Here is a 21,393-nt window from a genome sequence, read left to right on the forward strand (position 1 = left end):
GACAGCAACAAGAAGCAAGAACGAGGAGGGAGGAGAAACAACCCTGTTTATTTACCGCAGCAACAAATGAACCAAAGAACAACACGGTCAGAGGGGTTGAAGCAAGGCAAGTATCGAGGGAGGCACGGCAAATGTTAGCACATTTCATGCGCTCATGCAGAAATGACTGAGATGCAAAGCTGGGCCAGGGAAGGGCAAGCCTGTGAAAAGTCATCCATGACGCGCTACCGCAGCTCTAGGTACCTCGCTGAACCCGGCTGGACCCGTTCCAAAGGCACCTTACGTATGGGGCGTCCGCGCTTCCAGCAGAAAAATTCAGAGGCGCATCATGGCCCGTGCCTCGAGTCTGGGCCCAATGCTGGTCCTGGACCTCCAGGCCTGTTACTGGTTTGCTGACATAAGATCCGCAAAGGCCTAACGGTGCACGGTGCTAAAGTGCTTAGCCCACCTCATCAGCACCCCGGGGCCTTATCGTCTTATCGATAGCGAAACACAAAAATTTGGGAATTCGGCGATAAATCGATACTGGCTCACGACTGGCACCCGCCGCTTTTTTCTTCACGACTGCCTGCCCACCCCGCCAGACCGACTCGGCTCGATAGCACACAAGCCAAAGAAACATCACCACCACCGAAGCGATACATACACCCTCGATTGAATTTGTTGCCTTTCTTTTCGACTTCCTCGATATCCTTCGGTAACCGGAAACAAAAGAACCTGCCCAACATGCCTGCCCCGACCGCCAAGCAGGTAGAGGTTTCTGCCCCGCCAATCGAGGCGACCTTCCAAGAGCCTCAGCAAGACGAGGAGCTTCTCCTCGATGCGCCGACCCTGCCCGAGGAGATGGATGCGATTCTGCCCAGCGTACCGCAGAACGGAGAGGAAGGCGAGATGGTCGTCGACGAGGAGAACCGCCCGCGCTTTGCGCCCGCCAGAGACATTGTGCGACAGACCCTTTCCTGAGATCTAAGAGAACACTGGGAAAAACTAAGACGTTATTCGTGTTTCCAGGACCCCGTCACCAGAATAGAGACTCGCAAGGTCCCCGTACCTCCTCACCGTTTCACCCCGCTCAAGTCTTCTTGGCCCAAGAGTACGCTTCACAGAGTTTCCTATGTCACGGCAATGACACATCTGTTTGTTCTTACTAACGTTTTTTCGCTCTACAGTCTACCCCCCGCTCGTCGAGCACCTCAAGCTCCAGGTTCGCATGAACCCCCGCCGGAAACAGGTTGAGCTCCGGACCTCGAAGCACACCACCGAGGACGGCGCCCTGCAAAAGGGCGAGGATTTCGTCAAGGCATTCACCCTGGGCTTCGACGTCGACGATGCTATTGCGCTGCTGCGTTTGGACGACCTTTACAGTAAGCCAGATCCGATCTTTCGTCCGAATACTTGGGCAGGCAGCTAACAGACTGTGTAGTCGAGACTTTTGAGATTCGCGATGTCAAGCAGGTTATGGGTAACGAGGCGCAAGGCCGTGCCATTGGTCGTATTGCAGGCAAGGACGGCAAGACAAAGTGTATGGACAAATTCCAAGTTCTCAGAGAGGTCCCCTTTTTACTGACATGAGACTTATGCAGTCGCCATCGAAAATGCCAGCAAGACCCGTATCGTCCTGGCCGACAGCAAGATCCACATCCTCGGCGCATACAAGAACATCCACATGGCTCGCGAGTCCATCGTGAGCTTGATTCTCGGAAAGCCGCCCTCCAAGGTCTACGGCAATCTGCGGACGGTCGCGGCGCGCATGAAGGAGAGATTCTAGAGAACAAAAGTAAAAAGTAAACAACAAAATTGAGGGAAAATCCTCCTCAGCTTGGACAAATGACAAGGACAAAAAATGAAGAAAAAGGCTTCAGGGGAGGAGAGGGAATCATGGAAGAAAAGACTTTTCGGTTTTTGGTGGGTTTAATGATTGGCATGAATGGCATCCTATCATGGACTTCTGGCGTTGTGGGCATTTTAGAGAGGTTCCAAAAACTTTTCATCCAGGACTAGAGGACAATGAAAAAGGGATTTTTAACAACGTGTGATTTCATGAAAATTGAATGTGATATGTATGTGCTAGTATACAGTACTACAGGGTGATCATATATAAAGATATTTGCAAAGGGTGGGCTATTCTATATGCTTACCTGCCTACGTGGAATAGAAGCAAGAGCAAATACAAATCAAGTGGATGTTTTAAGATCACAACATCTGATCTTTGTCCATGTAGAAGTGCTAAATGATTGACATTTCGATATTAATATCTGTCTTTGCGACTGACAGCAAGGCTTCCGCCGTCACTCTGCGAGATTTCGACGTTTCTTCTGGACAACCTCTATCAAGCTGTTGCCGAAAGGAGATGCTAATGGACAATTTTGCCTATCTTGCCGCCGCAAATCGTACAGGCACCATTACACAGAGGTCAAGTATGAGTCAGACAACACAGTCTCTCCCATATATCGTCAATCAAGTTACAACATCATCGCAAACACAGCTGAGGCACAAAAAGTAAGAAATGTCCGTAATGCGTTACTCCATAGACGTCTATACGTGCCTAACCCCCCAAATCGAAGAAAGACTTTTTACATCATTGGCCACTCTACCCCGGCGGCAACCCGACTTGTCAAGCCATGCCTTTTATCCAGGCCATCTCGGACTGAACTGGCATTAAAACCTTTTTCCACTCCCCGGCTTTTCCTTGCTCCCTCCTCGTCTCTCTCCGACCTCGCCCCTGTCTCTCAGCTAAATGCTTCAAGCGTATTCAAATCTTCAGTCAAGTCACTGAAAATAAGAGGGTTCGTTGTTGTGTGCGTGTGTAATGTGGTGCTCATGTTCATTTCGAGCAAACAGGTTTATTACTCTCCGTGAGTAACCGCTTACTCCTCATCACCCTCACCCGCCTCGGGCACCTCCTCCGCCTCGTCGTCGCCGTCGAGGCCGCCAGAGGGGAGCTCGTACAGGCGGAGGATGGACTTGTTGGGGTCCTTGACGAGGATGTACTTGCCGTCCTGCTCGCGTCTGAGACACATGTCGGCAATGGTGCGGACGATACCCCAACCGTTGGACAGAGACAGGTTCATCTGGTTGGCGAAGTCGCGGGGCTTCCAGCCAACAACGCCGAGGATGACGTGCTTGTCGTTGGACTTGGGGTTGGCACGAGAGACGAAACTATAGAGAGTGTGTTAGCATCGTGCTCGGTGGTTTAAAGGCGATCAGTTCAGAAGAGATGGAGGAAAAAACGTACCCAAGCTTCATGACGTCGGCACGGGCGAGGATGCTCTGCACCGTCCACCTGGCGAGCTTGCAAGAGTTGTTCTTCATCTCCGTGGCGACGACGGCACCGCGCTGGGAGACGAGCTTCGTCCGCCAGTCGAGGGCGCCACCGCTGCCCTGGGCCTTGTTGTCGAACTCGTTGAGCGCGTGCAGGGTGACGAGCTGGTCGTCGCCGCTGATGGCGTTCTTCTGGACGGCGTCGACCTCGGTACGGACGACGAGGTAGAAGTTGTCCTCCTCGCTGTTGGTGGAGAGGTCGAACTTGCGGTACTTGTAGGCCTTGCTGGCCGGCGGGTCCGTGTCCTCGGAGGCGTTGTAGAAGGGGTTGGCGTTGGCCATCTCGAGCTTCTGGCCCTCGCTCTCGACGACGACCTGGTTGGCAAAGTTGTGGTTGATGTAGGTGGCCTCCTCGGCCAGGGCGCCGGGCATGTTGAGGCTGTCCTTGGAGCCGTCCGAGGCGTCCATGGGGGAGTCGGCGGCGTTCTCGTTGACGGTGACCATGTCGAGCGCGGCGTTATCGCGCTTGTCGAAGAAGACCTTGTTGCCCTGCACGGAGATGACAATGTCCCAGGGGTAGACGGACCGCGGGGAGCACATGAGCATGGAGAGAATGCTGTCGGTGGCGAAGATGGAGGCCTCGTCCTTGTCGGCGAGCTCCTGGATCACAGGATCGGAAGAAGTCGTGACATTGTACGCAGCGCGGTCAATGGCGTTGAGCTTGCGCTCAAAGCCCTTGACGGCGGGCTTGTCGTAGGAGCGGTCGTAGTTGTAGACGAAGCCGTAGGCGTCAATTTCCTCACCCTCGTCGGCGTCCAGGTTGAGCTTGGCGAGGCGGTTGTAATCAATCTCCTCGAGCAGCTTCCAGTCGGCCTTGATGTTGACACTGGCGTCACGGTTGCGGGCAGGCTTGTCGTAGTCCTTCCAGCCGAAGCGGCGGCCACCACGGCCACCGCCTCTTCCGCCCCGTTCAAAGCCTCCTCCGTAGCCTCCGCGGCCGCCCTGCTGGCCACCACGAGCGACGGTCGTCCGGCCACCGCGAGCGGTCTGAGCGGGACCTCCACGCTGGCCGCGGCCGCGGGTGAAGACGGCGCCACGGCCGAATCTTGTCTTGGTGCTGTCGCGGGTGTTGCTGACGACGGAAAAGGTGGACTCGTCCTCGGCGGGAGGGGCGTTGAAGGAGATGGCGTGGCCGGCACCGTAGACTTGTTGGTCTTGAAAGGAAGCGAGAGAGTTAGCGACGATGTCGTCTTCGTGGAGGGTTTCGTAGCTGAAGCTAGAGGAGGAAGGTGACGCTTACCACGGTAGTTACGGTTGTACTGCTGTCTGCCACCACGTCCGTCTCTGTCCTTGCCCTCGGAGGTCCAGTCGGCCATGCGACCAAGCTTGTCGCCCTTGGAGAAGGGCGCATAGGGGACACCGTTCAAGGTAGTCTCGGTGGTGACGGGCGGGCCCCAACCATCGCCGGCCGGGCAAGTCTCGACGAGCTTGACCCAGTCCATTTCCTGAGCCATGATGAAAATGGTTTTTCTTCCTTGGCTATTGAGGTCGAAGTCGAAATCGAAATCGGTCTAGCTGTGCGTCTTTCGGTAGGGGGAAAGGGGGGTGGCAGCAGCGCTTTCGGGCTTCTGAAAGATGGAAAAGTCGTCAAGGGTTTGGGTGGTGCACACCTCCTCTCGCCGTTGATTTTCGTCGTTCGGATTTGGTGGGGTGAACTTTGTGGGGCAGAGCGGGCAAAATTTCAAAGTCTTGTGTTTCGACACCTGGTGGCGACTGACAGCCACTCGTTTCCACGCGACGCGGGGCCACTGCCAGCCACGACCAGCTGCATCGTGGCCGCGGAACACCACCACCTTACGCCTGGTCTGCTCACAATACACAAGTCGTCGCTTAATACATCTCATAGCCTGATTCAAAGCTCATGCTTTCACGATATTCTCTTAAGGCTTTGGAAAAATGTACATATCATTAAGGCCGTGGTATCAAAAGTAATCCTCCAAGATTCCCAGAATACGCTCCAAATGTTTCTAGTTTGGGCCTCTTCTCACACCAAGTCATGCATTCAGAGGATTCACTGAATCTCCTGATGAGGTGCCCCCATCTCGTTACCCGAGTTCATGCCAGACGCTCCTAGTAGGCGTAGTTCATCATTTCCGGTCCGGAGCAGAAGACGTTCTCCAATGCGTCCCGGACCTCGAATTCCTCCATAACGGCACCAAAACTAAGTCACAATCAGTTTGAGCCACATGAGATGTGAAGAGCAGCATATATACGTACCCGTAGCATCGAACCTTGTCCTTGAGCTCGTCAGTGAGCTTCTGGAAGTCCTCGGCACGAAGCTCGTGAGCCCTGGGGTGGCCCAAGACCATGCCCCAAGCCATGACCGGCGTGACCTCCCCATCAAGGTTCAGTTTCTTGCTGAGATCAAGCAAGGCCGAGAGGCTGCCTTTGCTCACTTCCCACGTCCTTTGCTGGGAGTCCAGGTCTCCGTTCACATTGCTGTACCCGAACGGAATGTCAGGTGTAAGCTCCGGGAAGGGCGCCGGGGGGCATGAGGCCATCAGCGCGTGTCCGCAGGGCTCGCCGCCCATCTCGCTTGATCTCTCCAACAGCCAAGGCATGTGATTCATGCAGGGTTTCTCGAGACTGTTACATACCCTCGATAAAATCGCACTCGTCAGCAAGCTCTTCTTCCGTTCGTTGCAATCATCGCTCACACCACCCGACTCCCGATGATGTCCAGGACTTGGTGATATGACAAGTACTTTTCACTGCGGGGGAGGTGATAGGTATGCCTTCAAGGGCGAGGGATGGTGGTTATCGTACGTTAAGACGAAGTCAATGCCCGCTTGCTCAAAGTCCACACCTCTACCAGAGCTCTGCCCTTGTCTGTTTTGTTGCAGTTGCTGGCTGCCCATCTGGGGAAGGGGAGGGGGCAGACCGTGGGGGTAAGACGGACCGTGAGACGAAGGCGACACCGACGGCGCTGTCGTCGACGTCAAAGGTGGCGTGTAGGCGTTCTGGCCGTAGCTGTGGCCCGACTGGCTGGCGCTCGATGTGTAGCCTCCGCTAGGGTTGCTGACCATATCGTCACCATAGTGAGAAAGAGGGATTCCGTTCTGGACCAGGAGCTGCTTGAGTTGCCTGTTCTCCTCGGCCACCTTGTCCTTGTCTTGCGATATGTTGCTAAAGATTTCTTTCAATCGAAGGACCTCATCTTCCAAAGCCTTGATGTACAACTCTTTTCTTTCACGATGCGTACTGTCATCTCCACCGTCAGTACCCCGATCGTTTCGCTTGATTCTCCAGCGAAATTGTTCGTCACTCACCGTTGTGCCTGTCTGTTCAATTCTTGTCGCCGAGTTAGAGCAGGTTTACTGTCGGGCTTCGGTCCTCTCCTTTTGGGTGTTTGGCCGTCTACGAATACGCATTATCAGAACGGTGTCCCTTCTGGCACGGATATATGGTCGTTCCTACCTCGCGTTGTCCTCTTTTCTGTCAGGGACTTGAGAAAGCCCAAATTCAAGGAGCTCAGGGGGCCCCGCTCCTGGTCGGAGCCAGAGCCGCCGCCACCATACTGACCCTGCGACGGCTGTTTCCCGTACTGGTCAGGCGACAACGAGGAAGCCATCGCTGCCCTCTCGTGAAGCTCGCCCACAGACTGTTTGCGTGCCGGAGACGATGACTGGTTCGGCGGAGAGCGATAAGCTGCTAAATTTCCTAGGTCAGTCATTATGTCGTTCTAGAACCATTGCAACGAAGAGAGAAAGGGCCTAAGAAGCGCAGCAATTCATGTCGTCATGTGAAAGGGGTAAACACCAAGGCTATAGCGGGGGTCTTGTCCTTACAAATACGTCTCGATTCGTGGCGTACCCGACCAGCCAGAGTAGACAATATGACTTGAAGGGCTTACCTGGGAAGATTGGATGCGCGATGGTCAGTTTCCCACTTTGACTGACAGTGCGATGCTGTGTGACGGTGGTTGTCGTCCGTTAAAGCAGGGGATGTTGCGGTGGAAAGGGATCGAGCCGTTCACGGCTGTATCATGCGCTGTGCTCTTCCGAACCACGACTATGGTTATTTGAGAAGCTCTTCTCGAATGTGAAACCCAATTCTGGCGTCCGAGCTGTCTGAGGATGCTATGCGGTTGCGACGAGGGGACGAGCAGGGCGCGGGGAGTAGATCGGTCGGGGTAGGCTGGGTAGATTAATCCGCCCAGTTTTAGAATTGTTTGACACAGTCCAGACGAAGAGGATGGATGTCGTGCGTCCGGGGGTGGTTGGACGGTTGCAGTCTGGCTTTTTCTGGCTCCGGCTCAGGTTCAGGCTCAATCAAGCAAGCTTGGGCTCACAGTTATCCTGGACCTGAGGTAATCACTGTCCGCCTAACAGCTCGGGGTTGGGGACGGGCCTGGGGTTGGTTGGGGGGGTAGGGGGAGTCTGGAAATGGGTTGGAACTTTGGAAGAGGGTAGCAACAGAAAAGGGCAGAGGTGATAAGGAGAGAACGGATGACGGCGGAGCGGAGAAACCACCAAGAAGGCAAGGTAGATAGACGGGGGGCGCGTTAAGAGCCCTTGGTTCCGTCCTTTTGCTGTGGCTCTCTGCTGTGCTGTTGGCCAATGTTTGTCGCGAATCGAGATGACAAGAGGCAGCGCCACCGCCCTCTTCTGAGACAAGATGGCGGAACTTGGAAGTCGAGAGCAGCAGGCGAACGCGGGCGGGAGGCCAAGGCGGTCGTTGGTCCAGTCAGGTCAATCAATGAGGAAGCCCAACGAGTTTTGGTACGTCGTCTTGATGAGAGCAGCGAAAAGGATGACGGGAGGGTGAATGAATATGCGGGGTTTCAGCAGCAGCAGTACGCAGCAGTCGTACCAGTAGGTAGTAGCAGCAGCAGCCCGTCACTCGGATCGAATCGATGTTGAGCCCCTCGGTAATAATGATGGCAATGAAGGGAGAGAAAATCACAGTTCGGCTAGCTAACAATAGGCGTTCGCAACTCTGACTTGGAACTGCTTAGGTAGGCAGTCTGTTGGTCTAATTCATAGAGGCTTCCAAAGAAGACCCCGGAGACGGATCCTTGCGACAAGGCCGAATGCCAATGGGTCCCCCCCAGTCATCAAGGCTCGAAGGTACCTTAGTTAGGTGGTGCTGACTTGGCCTAGGACTTGAACGATCAAATCCGATTTCGTTGCTTTTTCGGAATCATCGGCGGTTCCACGCACTTCTGTCCCCTTAGTTCGTCTGCCTTACCGCGAGAGAAAGAACGTCGGCTAGACTGGCAGTCTGACGAAGCTGACGAACAGAAGCCCCCTCGAGAGTCGTCACCGGATAGGGCTATGCTATGTCGAAGAGCAACTTGAGCAGCTTGCAGGGGCGAGCTCTAGCTATGGTGAGGCCGAGGAGAAGCGGCACGCGGCATAGCGAGTACTGACCGTGTGACAAATATTGGAATTTTGTGTTGGCGCCGGTACTGACATAGGCGGGGGGTAAGCAAGGCGCCTTCCGTGGACGGCGGGCGACGGTTCCTGGTCTAGACCCTTAAGCCTGCGATCCGTTGGCGGTTGAGTGAAGTCCAGCAGCGGCGTGCCCGTGGCTGGCCCATCTCTCTGTCTCTCTCACGTCTCTGTCTCTGTATCCGTACTGTAATATTGGATCATAGTACCTAGTCTAGAACCCATGTAATACCCAAGTTATGGAATGCTCCCAGTATCGGCTTGGCTTTGTACGAACGAACGGCCCGTGGGCAGACCGAGTATGGCTGAGAAAAGGAGGCTTCAGAAGCTTCCAAGTTCCGCCAGAGCGCACAAAGTGCTGCACCGGACAAGCGGGGAGGAATGGAGGGGTTCCCATTCGCAGCTCCCGTTCTAGGCCAAGTTCACATCGCATTTGTGAGCGAATATTCGTCCACGGGTGCCTCAACCGTTATCCTCATTCCTCTCCGCTATTCACTTTCCGACAAAGAAAGAGTAGATAGTCTCAGTAGAGACATGCATCGAGAGCCTCGGGTGCGACATTCGGCCCTCCTTGCTGCTACTGTTGCTTCGTCTGCCTGGAATGCTTTCGTGTGGCTTGACTTGCTTGACTCGGCGTCCCATCCACCTACGCTCCAGTTCTCCTCCCAGCGCCGGCATCAGCTCCGTCTCCAAAGGACTGACAGTCCTCCAAACTCCAACCACGAGTACCCAACTCAGACCCAGACCCTGAGACCCCTGGTGGTAGACGAGGGGCATGTTTGCTTGTTTGCTCGCTTATCAGAATTGCTCATCTTGGAATCGTCAGATTACCATGCACGAGAGCTCTCGCCAGACAAAAGTAGAAGCCCATACGTCCGTACGGAACGTGTCACAATTCTGACCCCTTGCTAGACCAACACTTCTCCATGGCAGATGCACACGTGTGAGCTTGCATTCTGCTAGCCAGCGGCGCGTCCAAAGTTTCTTGTTGCGAGGCAATTATCTAGCCTGCGAATCTCTGCGCGTAAATCCCGTCTCTCCAGTCTCCCATCCACACAGACCTCGGTCCAATGGCAGCGTCGACATCGGACGAGCCGGGAAAAAAGCCAAGAGTCCCTTAACTGGACCTCACACTCCATGGCCTATTTTGAGCATTTTGAAATCGCACATACGACTGCTTATATATGCAGCCAACCTTGACACTCGAGCACCCCTCTGTCTGTGTGCCCAGTGTGCACATCTCGTCCTATGTCGAATGAAATTCGGCACGTCGTAGGGCTTTCGGGTGCCTCAATGCTGGCACTTGGACGTCTCACTCGTCCCTTCGAGACCTTCCAGGCTCGGCCCATGTGATTAACGGCCAGGAACGTGAAATCCCTGTCTTTGAGTGGTTTGGAGGGGTTCCTCACTCGCATAATTGAGTTAAGCTCGCCGTTTGTCAGTCGGCCCACGGAGATCAATCATTGACCTCTGCCAAAAGTCCATGCCGTCATTTTAACCCGTTTAGGAACTTGGGCGGGACCGGACGCCTCTGCTAACAGAAGCCAGCCACAGTAGCATCGTGTTTCCTTTTCCCCGATTCCCATACTGTTGCAATCATATCCTGTGAGAAGATCCTCAGCCCATGATTGCCACACTTTAGAGCTTCCTCCTCGTTGGCAGCAAGGAATACGGCTGTAATTGTGCTCATCCACTGAACGCGAAGAGGAACGCGCATCTTTGAGACGAGTGAACCCCGGATCATCGCCCGCTCGTTCGAAACCTTCACCCTTGATCTGCTGGCCTAAAGGTCACGCGCGCACGCGGCTCCCTTTCGAAACATCCCTTGGTCTAGGGCAGGGTGTCTTGGGTTGTAGATCGGTTTGCCGCGCTTCGGCTCGCTCACTAGACGGCCAACCTTAATCTTTTCTTTTGGGACGTCGCCAGTTGCGAAAGAACTCAGAGTGTCATCATTTTCGTGCATCGATTCATCTTCTTACGCCTCGGTCTCGGATTCCGCTAGAGTGAGCTTTGACGATTGAATCCTCAACGGCCATGGCTAGCCACGGCAACGTGCTCACTCACTTCCGAGGAGCTGCCATTCTAGCTCCGTGGGTTCTTTGGTTGCTTTTGGCAGATACCGCCATCTCACTCCAGCTCCCGCTGAAATGGCTCGCTCCGGACTTCGTGTACAACTCCTCGTCACGGATCGCCGAGACAGTTTGGTACTGGATCCAGATCATCTTTGAAAGATATAATGGCGCCAACATTACATTTTCCGGCGATGCCCTTCCCCGCGGGGAGTCGGCTGTAGTAGTCGCCAACCACGTCGGATGGGCGGACTTTTACATGATCCAAGCTCTCGCGATCAAAGCCGAGATGCTAGGCCGTTGCCGTTACTTTGCCAAGATCCAGCTGCGGATAGTTCCATTTCTTGGTTGGGGTCTATGGGCGATGGGTATGCCCATGGTGAGTCGTAACTGGGCCAAAGACAAGCATGAGCTTGACAGGGCATTCTCGGGTATCGTCAATAGGCAGTGGCCGACCTGTAAGTGCATCAGTTGATAGTTTTTCCCCTTCAGGGCGGACACCTTACTGATGATGATAAATAGGGCTCATCAGCTTCAGCGAGGCCACTCGTTTCACACAGAAGAAGTATGAGCAGTCAATCGTCTGGTGCAAGGAGTCGGGTCGACCGCAGCCTATGCATTTGCTGTATCCTAGGACGAAAGGATTCATTACCACCGTCCAACACCTCAGGAAGGCGGCCCACGTGAAGGCCGTGTACGATGTGACGATTGCGTATCAGAGGGGAAAGGATTTCCATGCGGCGCCGACCATGTGGGACACTTTGAGCGTGCCCGGGTTGAGCTCTCGACTTGGATACAAGTTTCACGTCCATGTTCGCAGGTTTCCCCTCGAGACTCTACCGACGGATGACGAAAAGCTGGCAAAGTGGCTAGAAAATCTCTGGGTAGAAAAGGGGGAATGGCTGGATGTGAAGAAGGCCGAGTGGGCTTCAATGACTTGAAGCTCTTTGACACGGTTTTCACGGCCAAGCTGGGGAACCGTCTTGGAAAAGTGAAGATTGGAAACAGCATATACTCCGTCAGTATACACGTGACGGATAAACAGGTCGGCCATAGTATTAGGAGATAGAAAGTGCTACATAGGGTAGTATTTAAAGTAGTTACGTTACTCCTCCCCTTTAGAGCGGCTATATTATAAAAAGCGCTCTATAATAGCCTTTTTATAATATAATTAAAACTTATTAATTAATCCTACTACTTTTATCTAATTTCTTAATAACTTCTACGCTTATTTTAATAAGAAAGAGACGACTATTCTTAGATACTAAGTATTAATATTAGTTCGCTATTTAGGCTATTATAATAGTTATAACTACGTAATATTCTTATATAAAAAGTTCGTAACGAGGGCATACGCAGAGACTTCTTTATACTTAAGATATAGGTAAATATTTTATAATAACAAGGCTCCGTCCCGTTTTACGTAGTCGTAAATATTATAGTATATATTTATTTTTAATACTAATAAGCTTTTTATTATAATCGTTAAAGTATTAGCTAGTAGTTATTATATAGGAATTAACTTTACTACTAGTTAATAAATAAGTTCTAACTAACTAATAATTATTATTAGTTTTTTTATTTTTATAAAGGGGCTAGTTAAATAGGACTAGGCCGTTTAAATATAAACTATATAAGGATTACTTCCCTCGTATAAAGCTAGGGAAGTTTTTTTAGATTAATATTATTATATATAATTATTATTATAGCTCCTATAGCTCCTTATATTACGTTTTAATAATAAATAATTATACTTATTCTCGTCGGTCTAGTTAAGCCGAGATAGGCTAATAGTCTTATCTTATTATTAAATTATTACCTTACTACTTCTATATTACCTCGAGCTTATTATACGTATTTATTTTTTAAATACCCCGGCGTTTTATTAAATATTACTAGATTATATACTGCGCTTTTTAAGAGAACTTTTATATAATATTTAGATTAGTAAGTAAACTTAATCGTCTCTCGAGTATTAACGAGATATTATTAAATATGCTCAGTATAGTTTCGTTATTTCTTATTATTATTTATAGAGTATTTTTTAGAAGTCCTTAGTATAAATATATACTAGGCTATATTTTATAAGAAATAGATATATCTAAATAATAAGCCCTAGGCTATAGATATTAAATATAAATATAAATAGCTATAGTAGTTTTTTATATATAATACTATCTTATTTTATATTAAATACCCTACGCTAAATAAATACTTTAAAAGTAGAGCCGCGTCCGCTAAGCGGGGTATTTAACTATTATTACTAATCCTTATCTCGAGACGTAATATATACTCCGTTAGTATATACGTAACAGATAAATAGGTCGGCTATAGTATTAGGAGATAGAAAGTGCTATATAAAGTAGTGTTTAAGGTAGTTACGTTACTCTTCCCCTTTAGAACGGCTATATTATAAAAAGCGCTCTATAATAGCCTTTTTATAATATAATTAAAACTTATTAATTAATCTTATTACTTTTATTTAATTTCTTAATAACTTCTACGCTTATTTTAATAAAAAAGAGACGACTATTCTTAGATACTAAGTATTAATATTAGTTCGCTATTCGGGCTATTATAACGGTTATAACTACGTAATACTCTTATATAAAAAGTTCGTAACGAGGGCGCACGCAAAGACTTTTTTATATTTAAAATATAAGTAAATATTTTATAATAGTAAAGCTCTATCCCGTTCTACGTAGTCGTAAATATTATAGTATATATTTATTTTTAATATTAATAAGCCTTTTATTATAATTATTAAAGTATTAGTTAGTAATTATTATATAAAAATTAACTTTGCTACTAGTTAATAAATAAGTTCTAACTAACTAATAATTATTATTAGTTTTCTTATTTTTATAAAAGGGCTAGTTAAATAGGACTAGGCCGTTCGAATACGAACTATATAAGGATTACTTCCCTCGTATAAAGCTAAGGAAGTTTCTTTAGATTAATATTATTATATATAATTATTATTATAGCTCCTATAGCTCCTTATATTACGTTTTAATAATAGATAATTATATTTATTCTCGTCGGTCTAGTTAAGCCGAGATAGGCTAATAGTCTTATCTTATTATCGAATTATCGCCTTACTGCTTTTATATTACCTCGAGCTTACTATACGTACTTATTTCTTAAATACCCCGGCGTTCTATTAGATATTACTAAATTATATACTACGCTTTTTAAAAGAACCTTTATACGATATTTAAATTAGTAAGTAGACTTAATCGTTTCTTAAGTATTAGTGAGATATTATTAAACGTACTCGGTGTGGTTTCGTTATTTCTTATTATTATTTATAGAGTATTCTTTAGAAGTCCTTAGTATAAATATATACTACGCTATATTTTGCGAGAAATAGATATATCTAGACGATAAGCCCTAGGCTATAGATATTAGATATAAATATAGATAGCTATAGTAGTCTTTTATATATAATACTATCCTATTTTATATTAAACACCCTACGCTAAATAAGCACCTTAGAAGTAGAGCTGCGTCCGCTAGGCGGGGTATCTAACTATTATTGCTAATCCTTATCTCGAGACGTAAACTATCACTACTACTAAGCAACCGTCTTATATAAGATAGTCTTATCATCCCTGGCCGCATCATCCACGTGATGTTGATGGATGTCAGACAATCCTTTGGGTAGGCTCGACTTGAAGAAACTAGCGTATCGGCCGAGACAACCTCGTTCGCCGTTCAAAGTGTAGTAAATCCGTAATCTGCGACAGAAGTCAATCCAGGACCGCCTGACTGTCCCAGAAGTCACCAGGGAAAGTACCAACACCCTTAGCGGCAAAAGGGCGTGTCGACGGCTATAACCTTGAGAGTTCAGGCGCCGTATCCTGAGAGCGACAGGCGTCTCTTCCGACGACGATATCCCGGCGGCCATCGGAGCTTTAGTTTGCTTTGGATAGACTTGCCTCTGTATCTGCCTTTAGTTCTGCATCTGCGCAGACTGCTCACTGCAGCCCCCTTTTCTACCCCGATTCAGCCCCTATTGAGCCCAAAAAGGTCATTTCCAGACACTCCATCGCCGCCCCCCCCCCCCCCCCCCCCCCCCCCCCCCCCCCCCCCCACCCCCCCCCCACCACACCCAGCGCCCCCGCCCCCCTCCCCCCCTTTTCCCCCCCCCTCCCCCCCATCCACCGCAAAACACGCCATCCCCTCACCCCCCCCCGCCCCCCCCCCCCCCCCCCCCCCCCGGCTCCCCAGAAACAATTGCAGCAATGTGAGGTGGCATCTTGTTCTGTATCCTTGACCACCAGTAATCCTATCCTTCTCGAGTTCACTTCCATTCTTAATTCTTATAGAGCGAGGTCATTTGCTTTCCAGCCGCGCAAACGTCGAGGCCCCCCTTAACGTAAAAGCTTTCTCCTTCCGGCACTGTACCCGTGCAAGGCCGCTTCACCAGACGGGCAGGTCTCCGTCGTCGAACGACTAGTTTCACAGCATCAGCATGGAAGCCGGGCCTCGAGTATTCACCGTCGGCCACGTTTCAAGTCCACTCGGGGCGGGGCCCGAACGGCCATCACGTCGCCGGGGAACGGATCACGGCGTTTCGGCGGGGCTTGGGTCCGGCCCCATCCGCCGATTGGACCGTCTCGGGGGCGGGGTTCAGGCTCATGGGCCGGATTTGGTGCTTCTCATGTGGCCGAGTGACTACCTTTGTCAGTTACTTTCGTCAAGAGGAGTGCCCAGATGAAGACATTATCAATGCGTGCGAATTCCTCTCTATTCGCCGACCCGTTTTGCGGCTGTGACAATGCCTTTCACCAATCGCGAGTATGGCTCAGCTTGCCTGCTCGCCTCTACTTTGGATTGTTTTGCGGGGTAGGTAATCAGGCTGCCGACTCACAGCTGCCACCCAACCAAGCACCCAAGGTAGGACCACGTCTTCTGAGATGTCTTGATGGATTTAGAGCTGAGGCAACACCTACCTAGCTTAATGTCTCATCGACGAAAAGCCACCTGAAAAGCCCTCCATTCAATTGGAACTAGTCACACTAACATAGAATGTAGATCAACGGCGCTTGACCACATTCCTGCTCTCAGTCCACCGCATACTCGAAGTGGCTGAGCGATCTCATGGCATTTGGGATGGAGTTACAGAACTTGAGCCATGGCATACTCAAATATACCAAAGAATATTAGACATACCCATACAACTGTCTCAGAACAAGCCATCTGTTCTTAAACCCCAGATCTGGGGTATGTCATCTGTCCTACTTCACCAGTATACCTGTGCGTGGCACTTCAGTACCTAGGTAGCTGCTGCTATCATCGAGAGAATGGCACAACACACATCGCTCTATTGAGAGAAGAAATTATCGATGCCTCCGGGAACTGGTGTGCTCACAAGTACGGCAGTAATGCGGGCCATAAAGTCATCAAAGTAAGGTAGTAGTGTCGTCTCGAGCGTTTGGCCATGAGACAGACGCGGAACTTGAGAAACTCTGAGACATGCCTATCCCATCGACTGCTGCAAGGCGACAGTACAATGGTCTCCAGCTTTTCTCCAAATTCTCCGATATATGAATTTTTTAATTTGCGGATATAGTAGAAATAAATCGGAATAACGCCTGATTAGTTCTTGCCCCGTACTCGGATATACTGTCGCCTTGTAGCAGTCGATGGGATAGTGTCTCCCACTCCCACTGATAATAGACTGTCAATATGTGAGAGAAACATCCATGGAGAACCCAGCTCGGAAAGGTTGCACTGCCTACTACACATCCGCAGCTAACAAGCACAAGGTACCTTGTACCCGGATTGGCCTTCGGTAGCGAGTTAAACAGGGACAGATTGAATCTGAACGAACTCTTCCGGCCTGTAACCTCACAGTGACTGACAGGGTCGCTAGAACCGTTCTAATTTCTGGGATATGCAAATACTGTCTGAAAAGTCAATTCAGAGAATGACAGGCTGGGCAAGGAGACCTCTGTGCCTCCCAGCCACCAGGTCACCCGCCCACGTCCACTCCGCTCGACGTCGATCAGCAGAACTGACCGCCTCTGTAGATCGCGGGAGGCGTCTTTAGTCATCCCATCTTCTCACAGAGACTGAGGTTCGAGACACCTAGCGGTTGCGGGACCTTGCCAGCCTGCCGCCTCTCAAAGTGGACGGGAACGTCATGTCCAAAAGAGAAACAATGAGAAAGAACTGGGAGTTCGAGTCGGCGTTGAGCTAAGATTGGCAGAACAAACGCACTGAGAAGGTTTTTTTTTTTTTTTTTTTTTTGGGGAGGGGGGGGGGGGGGGACCAAGACCGTGCTTTTACGGCCAGCTGACTTGACGATCCAGCAGGAGGATCCCACAACCTTGTAGGCGGAAGAGAAGCCGGAGCTGGGTCTGTCTGTCTGTGGCATGAAGCCGGGGCCAAGGATGGATCTGGGGTAATTGAGGCTTTCTCCCAACCGCCGGCGCAGCGGCTGCTCTGAAGTCTGACTTTCAGAGACAGAGAGACATGCAGTGGCATGAGTCGTTAAGGTTGTCTGGGGTTGCGGCAAAGGAGGGGGCTAATTCTAATCGGAAAACTCTCGCCGTCTGAGCTTCTGGCATGTTTGGGATGGCGTCCCGTGGAATTTTTGGACTGATAGCAGGCAGGGTCGCGAATTATTCTCGCTTCATTCATTCCGGCGCTGAAATCATTGGGCAGAGAAAGACAGTGCTTTGTGCTTTGGACGAACAGTCTACTCGACTGAGCGAGGTAAGCGAGTTAAACCCGTCATTCCTTACCTAGCACTCCTAGGTAGGCGTTATAGAGCACATTGCAATGGATCATCATCGATATCTGAGCTCTCTGCCGATGGGAGAGACGAAGAGGTGATCAGCAGACAAGAAAGACTGGCAGCTCGATTAGTTGGACCAGACGATTGGGGGCGCACAACCGGGTACGCCAGTCTTGTCAATGGGACGCCATGGCTATGTCTGGGGGAGTATATTCAGAGGCGGAATCTCGATTCGGCACCACTACCCCGTCGGTGGGCTGGGAAAGTGTAAGCGTTCCCATGAGTTTGCTGACTATTCTTAGCGAGAAGGCTTTCGAGAAGCTAGTGTTCTGATAGAATAGAAGGTTGCAGGGTATGTGTGAGCGGCAGGGGTGATCGGGATGACGAAGATTCTCGGATTAGTCGGTGAAGCGGATCGCATCGAAGAATTAGAAAGAAGTCGAAGAGAGGCATAGAGGGAGTCAAACAAACAGCATTTGAGGGTGTCGCGTTGCAGCACGTTGCAGCAATGTGCTCACGCTGCACACCCCGCATGCTGGGAACTCGAGGTGATTCGATAGTCGATGTTCAGGAATGCGTTAGTAGTCAACGTGCTGAGATTCTGAACTCACCCTATCGCCGATTGGTTTTGGATGTTAGGGATGGCGGGAAAGGCGACATCATGCGGGCAGAACGCTTGGCGCGGGCGTCTTGGGGGGAGTTGAAGTCGATCTCAGCTATTAAAGCTGTGAGGCGTCCAAGTGAGTAGGGGGGATGCCAGAGAGCAGCATTGGCAGTGGGAGACCACCGCAGATAGTATTGTCACCTCACATGAACGTCGTGAGATGGTGGTGCCAGCGGCTGTGGTGAACTGCCGTTGTGAAGGTGCATTAGGCCCAGGCGAAACGGGTTCATAACACTGTCAAGCCTGTCTCGACTCCTCGCGTGGGTCGTCGTTCGGAGCGGCGTGTGGAGCACGTTTTCTTCGCGACAGTCTCTCCGGCTTCGAGACTCCTTTTGCTCCGCTGACAACTCGCATACCGTTCCACAGCACCCCGGGCATTGGGTGGCGCCCCTGAATCGCTGGCAGGCTGCAAGGTGGCTAAAGGCGTTTCTCTACGGCAATTTGGTCGACGACACACCTATCTTTGCTGAGGTTGACGCAATGGGAGTGTGTAAGATGGCACGCTTCAACGTAATGTCGAGATCTGGCTGAGGTGACCGGTGAGCAGATAGAGGAGCATGCAGCTGCACACCGGAGAACGTTACCTAAGACCTTGCACGAAAGGGTTGCTGAACACTTGTCCTGCAGTGGTGGTGTTTGCCATGGAAAAGGTGTGTACAAATTCGTGGGTGTGGCACGCGTGCCATGACAAACTGGGAATGCCAGCAGTCATGGCAAAGACTCAAAGGCGCGTGTGGAGGAGTACGAAGCAACGTCAGGCATTCGCAGAGTCCCCCCATTGAATGACCAGTTTAGACTGCCTTTGTTTCGAGGCTCTGCAACCTCCGTTTGAAGAGAATTGGTTCTGTATGTAATCGGTTGAGTTGTAGTGGAGAGGAAGTGTAGTAATTCACTCGTCGTCACCCTTCCTTCCTGAGCCGATGAACGTTAGTCAAGGACCAATTTCTATTGGCTTCATCCATAGATGCCAATGGATTTTCCGTGGGATCTATGATTCTCTGGGTCTTCTCTGAGATAGCGTTGATATTGGACAGGAAGTTGTTTGAACACCGTTTGCTCCGGCTTCATCGTGGTTAGAAACAGCACGAGGCGATTTCAATCTCTCTGCCACTTGTTGTAAACTTGAGACACCCCGGACTGGGGATGCCCAATGGAGATCAGCGCAGTCTTGAGGGGTCGGCCGGAGCCAGGTCGTTTGCATTCTCGAAGGGATCCATCCCGGATGGCCCATCGACGATCTGAGTGTCCCTCACAGAGATCCGCAGCCCCCAAAACAAAGGAGGGGTGACAACCTGGGACCGGCGGCGCCGTCAAGAGGACCCTATGGTCAAGCAGGAACGCAGGAAACCGCGGGCAGCGAGTATTAAACGCAAACACAGCTTTAGGCGGAGACTTTTCTGTTTTTGATAGGGCCAACAGGCTGAGGTGCCGTGGTACCGCGAATGTGACGGTGTATTCCGAATAGAATGCACCAAAAGGGCTATCTCGTGGCACGATAGGATACTAGCAAGCCACCCATGGCTATGTCGCGACGAGGGTGTTGAGTATTGACACTTCGAGAGGAGGTTTCCTCTCCAATTAGCTACGACACCTCTTGATGAGGAGACCAGCTGATGGTGTCTCACCACGATGGCATGGGCTGGGACGGGAAGCCCCAATGCAAGTGCCATCTAGCATGCCCTGCACTTTTGTCCCCGGCGGGACCAACGTGCGGCATCGGCTTGTACTGACTAACCGGCGGAAACGCGGATGTCATCCATCCAAAGTCGAGCGGTGTCAGCTAGACAAACGAGGGTTGCGTGGGTTGTTGCTAACCAAAAGGCCCCCTGTACTCTGTCATAGGTGGTACTGAATTACGTCGCTCGACAACGGAATTGGAGTGGAGGAGTGACCGTTGAAAAATAGTTGTGCTCTAGCTTGTTGTCCTTGTGTCTCCTGTGACGGACCATGTGGATAGTGGCCTCGGCTTCGGAGTTGGAAGGCGGGGGCTGAGAGCTGGAGGACCGAAGATGGGACAGCCGTGTTTGCGAGAATGGCATTTGGCTGGTGGACCCTTGGAGAGATGTCTTTGGAGGGTCCGGTTGAGTTGGTGGTAAATAAGCCGCGCCCATCTCCGTATTAATGATCCATGGGCCATGAATGGCATTTTGCGAGAGACAGGCATGTTTGGCTAGCGTGCCGCGCAAGGGAGCAGGAGGAGCAGAGTTTCCCATGTGGTCGTGTCAAACTTTGGGCTGGTGTTTCTGGCGCTCTCCCTTGGTGTGAAGACAAGGTCGTCTTGGGCTGAAGTTTGAAGAAGGGGTGCAGTACGTGTATCATGTCGGAAGTAAAGGCAAAAGAGCAACACTGTAGAGAGGGGACGAAAGCGTTGATTTGCCCGCCGAGTCCGTTGTTGTCACCATTTAGAGGGCGCAAGGGAGATGGATAGCAACACCAGAGATAAGGAAAGCAAAACAAAGCTCGAGAGATATGATACGACCGACTCTTTGCCGAGCACGGTGACTGTCGCTCTATCCGTACAAACACCAGAAGGGTTGCGTGTGGGTGTGCGAAAGACCGGGAGTTGAGGGTGGTAGGGCGAGGCAGGCCGTGGGTTTGGAGGGTCTCGCTGCATGGTGTACTGTATAAGTGTTGCTGCGCAGGATTTCTTGCATGGCCGTTGTTGATTTTCGTCTTGTCCTTGGTAACTCGTTTCTTTTCCCGGGTTGCCGTCTTCCTCTTCCTCCTCCTTTTCCTGTCCCCACCCCTCCGCGGGTCTTCGGAGCCCCCCGATTTCTCCGTCTCCCTGATACCTGGGATGCCAATGAGGCACATGAGTGACGGGCGAAGTGTGTCGTGACTCCTGAGGCAGTTGGAAAGAGACCGTGATGGCGATGAGGCAAAGAAACAAAGGGTATCCGTAAAGGCAGCTCCGTGCTGGTGATACTGAGTGAGAACGGAACCTTGAAGCAAGAAGCCTGGGACTGACCACAACAACTCTGCCCTGTCCGCTGGACCGTTGTTGATTTGTTTCCAGCGGACAAAACCTCCGAGTGGTCACCCCCAAGTGGCTGCCCCTCCACCAGCCCAGCGAAGCCGAAGCGTGATGCAATGGCCAGGGCTCAGGGCAGGGCCAGTGTCCCGATTCCCGTCTCGTCCAATGTGTGACTCGAGGTGGTGCGGTGGTGAGGTGGTGGTCTTCTCCGCCCTCTCTCTTGT

The 21,393-nt window shown here is 50.9% G+C and overlaps 8 protein-coding genes across 8 annotated transcripts; 5 read left to right on the plus strand and 3 right to left on the minus strand.

Annotated features, from left to right (window-relative positions):
* Positions 1 to 726: 726 nt before the first annotated feature.
* Positions 727 to 1,768, plus strand: CLUP02_12387 (pre-rRNA-processing protein PNO1; the record flags this gene model as incomplete). The annotated part of the gene is made up of 5 exons (XM_049291351.1): positions 727 to 942; positions 1,012 to 1,093; positions 1,170 to 1,364; positions 1,424 to 1,522; positions 1,584 to 1,768. The coding sequence occupies 5 exons, from the start codon at positions 727 to 729 to the stop codon at positions 1,766 to 1,768; spliced, it is 777 nt and encodes a 258-aa protein (XP_049148496.1).
* A 961-nt stretch (positions 1,769 to 2,729) lies between these two features.
* Positions 2,730 to 4,775, minus strand: CLUP02_12388 (eukaryotic translation initiation factor 3 subunit D; the record flags this gene model as incomplete). The annotated part of the gene is made up of 4 exons (XM_049291352.1): positions 2,730 to 2,817; positions 2,872 to 3,159; positions 3,236 to 4,537; positions 4,582 to 4,775. 4 exons carry the CDS (start codon positions 4,773 to 4,775, stop codon positions 2,730 to 2,732), a joined length of 1,872 nt encoding a protein of 623 aa, XP_049148497.1.
* Positions 4,776 to 4,832: 57 nt separating this feature from the next.
* On the minus strand, positions 4,833 to 5,165 carry CLUP02_12389 (uncharacterized protein; the record flags this gene model as incomplete). Its single annotated transcript, XM_049291353.1, has 1 exon — positions 4,833 to 5,165. The coding sequence occupies one exon, from the start codon at positions 5,163 to 5,165 to the stop codon at positions 4,833 to 4,835; it is 333 nt and encodes a 110-aa protein (XP_049148498.1).
* Positions 5,166 to 5,391: 226 nt separating this feature from the next.
* On the minus strand, positions 5,392 to 6,994 carry CLUP02_12390 (BZIP-type transcription factor; the record flags this gene model as incomplete). The annotated part of the gene is made up of 5 exons (XM_049291354.1): positions 5,392 to 5,482; positions 5,539 to 5,907; positions 6,088 to 6,522; positions 6,591 to 6,678; positions 6,739 to 6,994. The coding sequence occupies 5 exons, from the start codon at positions 6,992 to 6,994 to the stop codon at positions 5,392 to 5,394; spliced, it is 1,239 nt and encodes a 412-aa protein (XP_049148499.1).
* A 944-nt stretch (positions 6,995 to 7,938) lies between these two features.
* Positions 7,939 to 8,682, plus strand: CLUP02_12391 (uncharacterized protein; the record flags this gene model as incomplete). Its single annotated transcript, XM_049291355.1, has 2 exons — positions 7,939 to 8,042; positions 8,568 to 8,682. 2 exons carry the CDS (start codon positions 7,939 to 7,941, stop codon positions 8,680 to 8,682), a joined length of 219 nt encoding a protein of 72 aa, XP_049148500.1.
* Positions 8,683 to 9,095: 413 nt separating this feature from the next.
* Positions 9,096 to 9,626, plus strand: CLUP02_12392 (uncharacterized protein; the record flags this gene model as incomplete). Its single annotated transcript, XM_049291356.1, has 1 exon — positions 9,096 to 9,626. The coding sequence occupies one exon, from the start codon at positions 9,096 to 9,098 to the stop codon at positions 9,624 to 9,626; it is 531 nt and encodes a 176-aa protein (XP_049148501.1).
* A 1,122-nt stretch (positions 9,627 to 10,748) lies between these two features.
* CLUP02_12393 (acyltransferase) lies at positions 10,749 to 11,724 on the plus strand (the record flags this gene model as incomplete). Its single annotated transcript, XM_049291357.1, has 2 exons — positions 10,749 to 11,241; positions 11,306 to 11,724. The coding sequence occupies 2 exons, from the start codon at positions 10,749 to 10,751 to the stop codon at positions 11,722 to 11,724; spliced, it is 912 nt and encodes a 303-aa protein (XP_049148502.1).
* Positions 11,725 to 20,847: 9,123 nt separating this feature from the next.
* Positions 20,848 to 21,015, plus strand: CLUP02_12394 (uncharacterized protein; the record flags this gene model as incomplete). The annotated part of the gene is made up of 1 exon (XM_049291358.1): positions 20,848 to 21,015. One exon carries the CDS (start codon positions 20,848 to 20,850, stop codon positions 21,013 to 21,015), a length of 168 nt encoding a protein of 55 aa, XP_049148503.1.
* Positions 21,016 to 21,393: the final 378 nt, after the last annotated feature.

This window comes from Colletotrichum lupini, chromosome 6 (assembly GCF_023278565.1).
Source record: "Colletotrichum lupini chromosome 6, complete sequence".
Taxonomy (NCBI): domain Eukaryota; kingdom Fungi; phylum Ascomycota; class Sordariomycetes; order Glomerellales; family Glomerellaceae; genus Colletotrichum; species Colletotrichum lupini.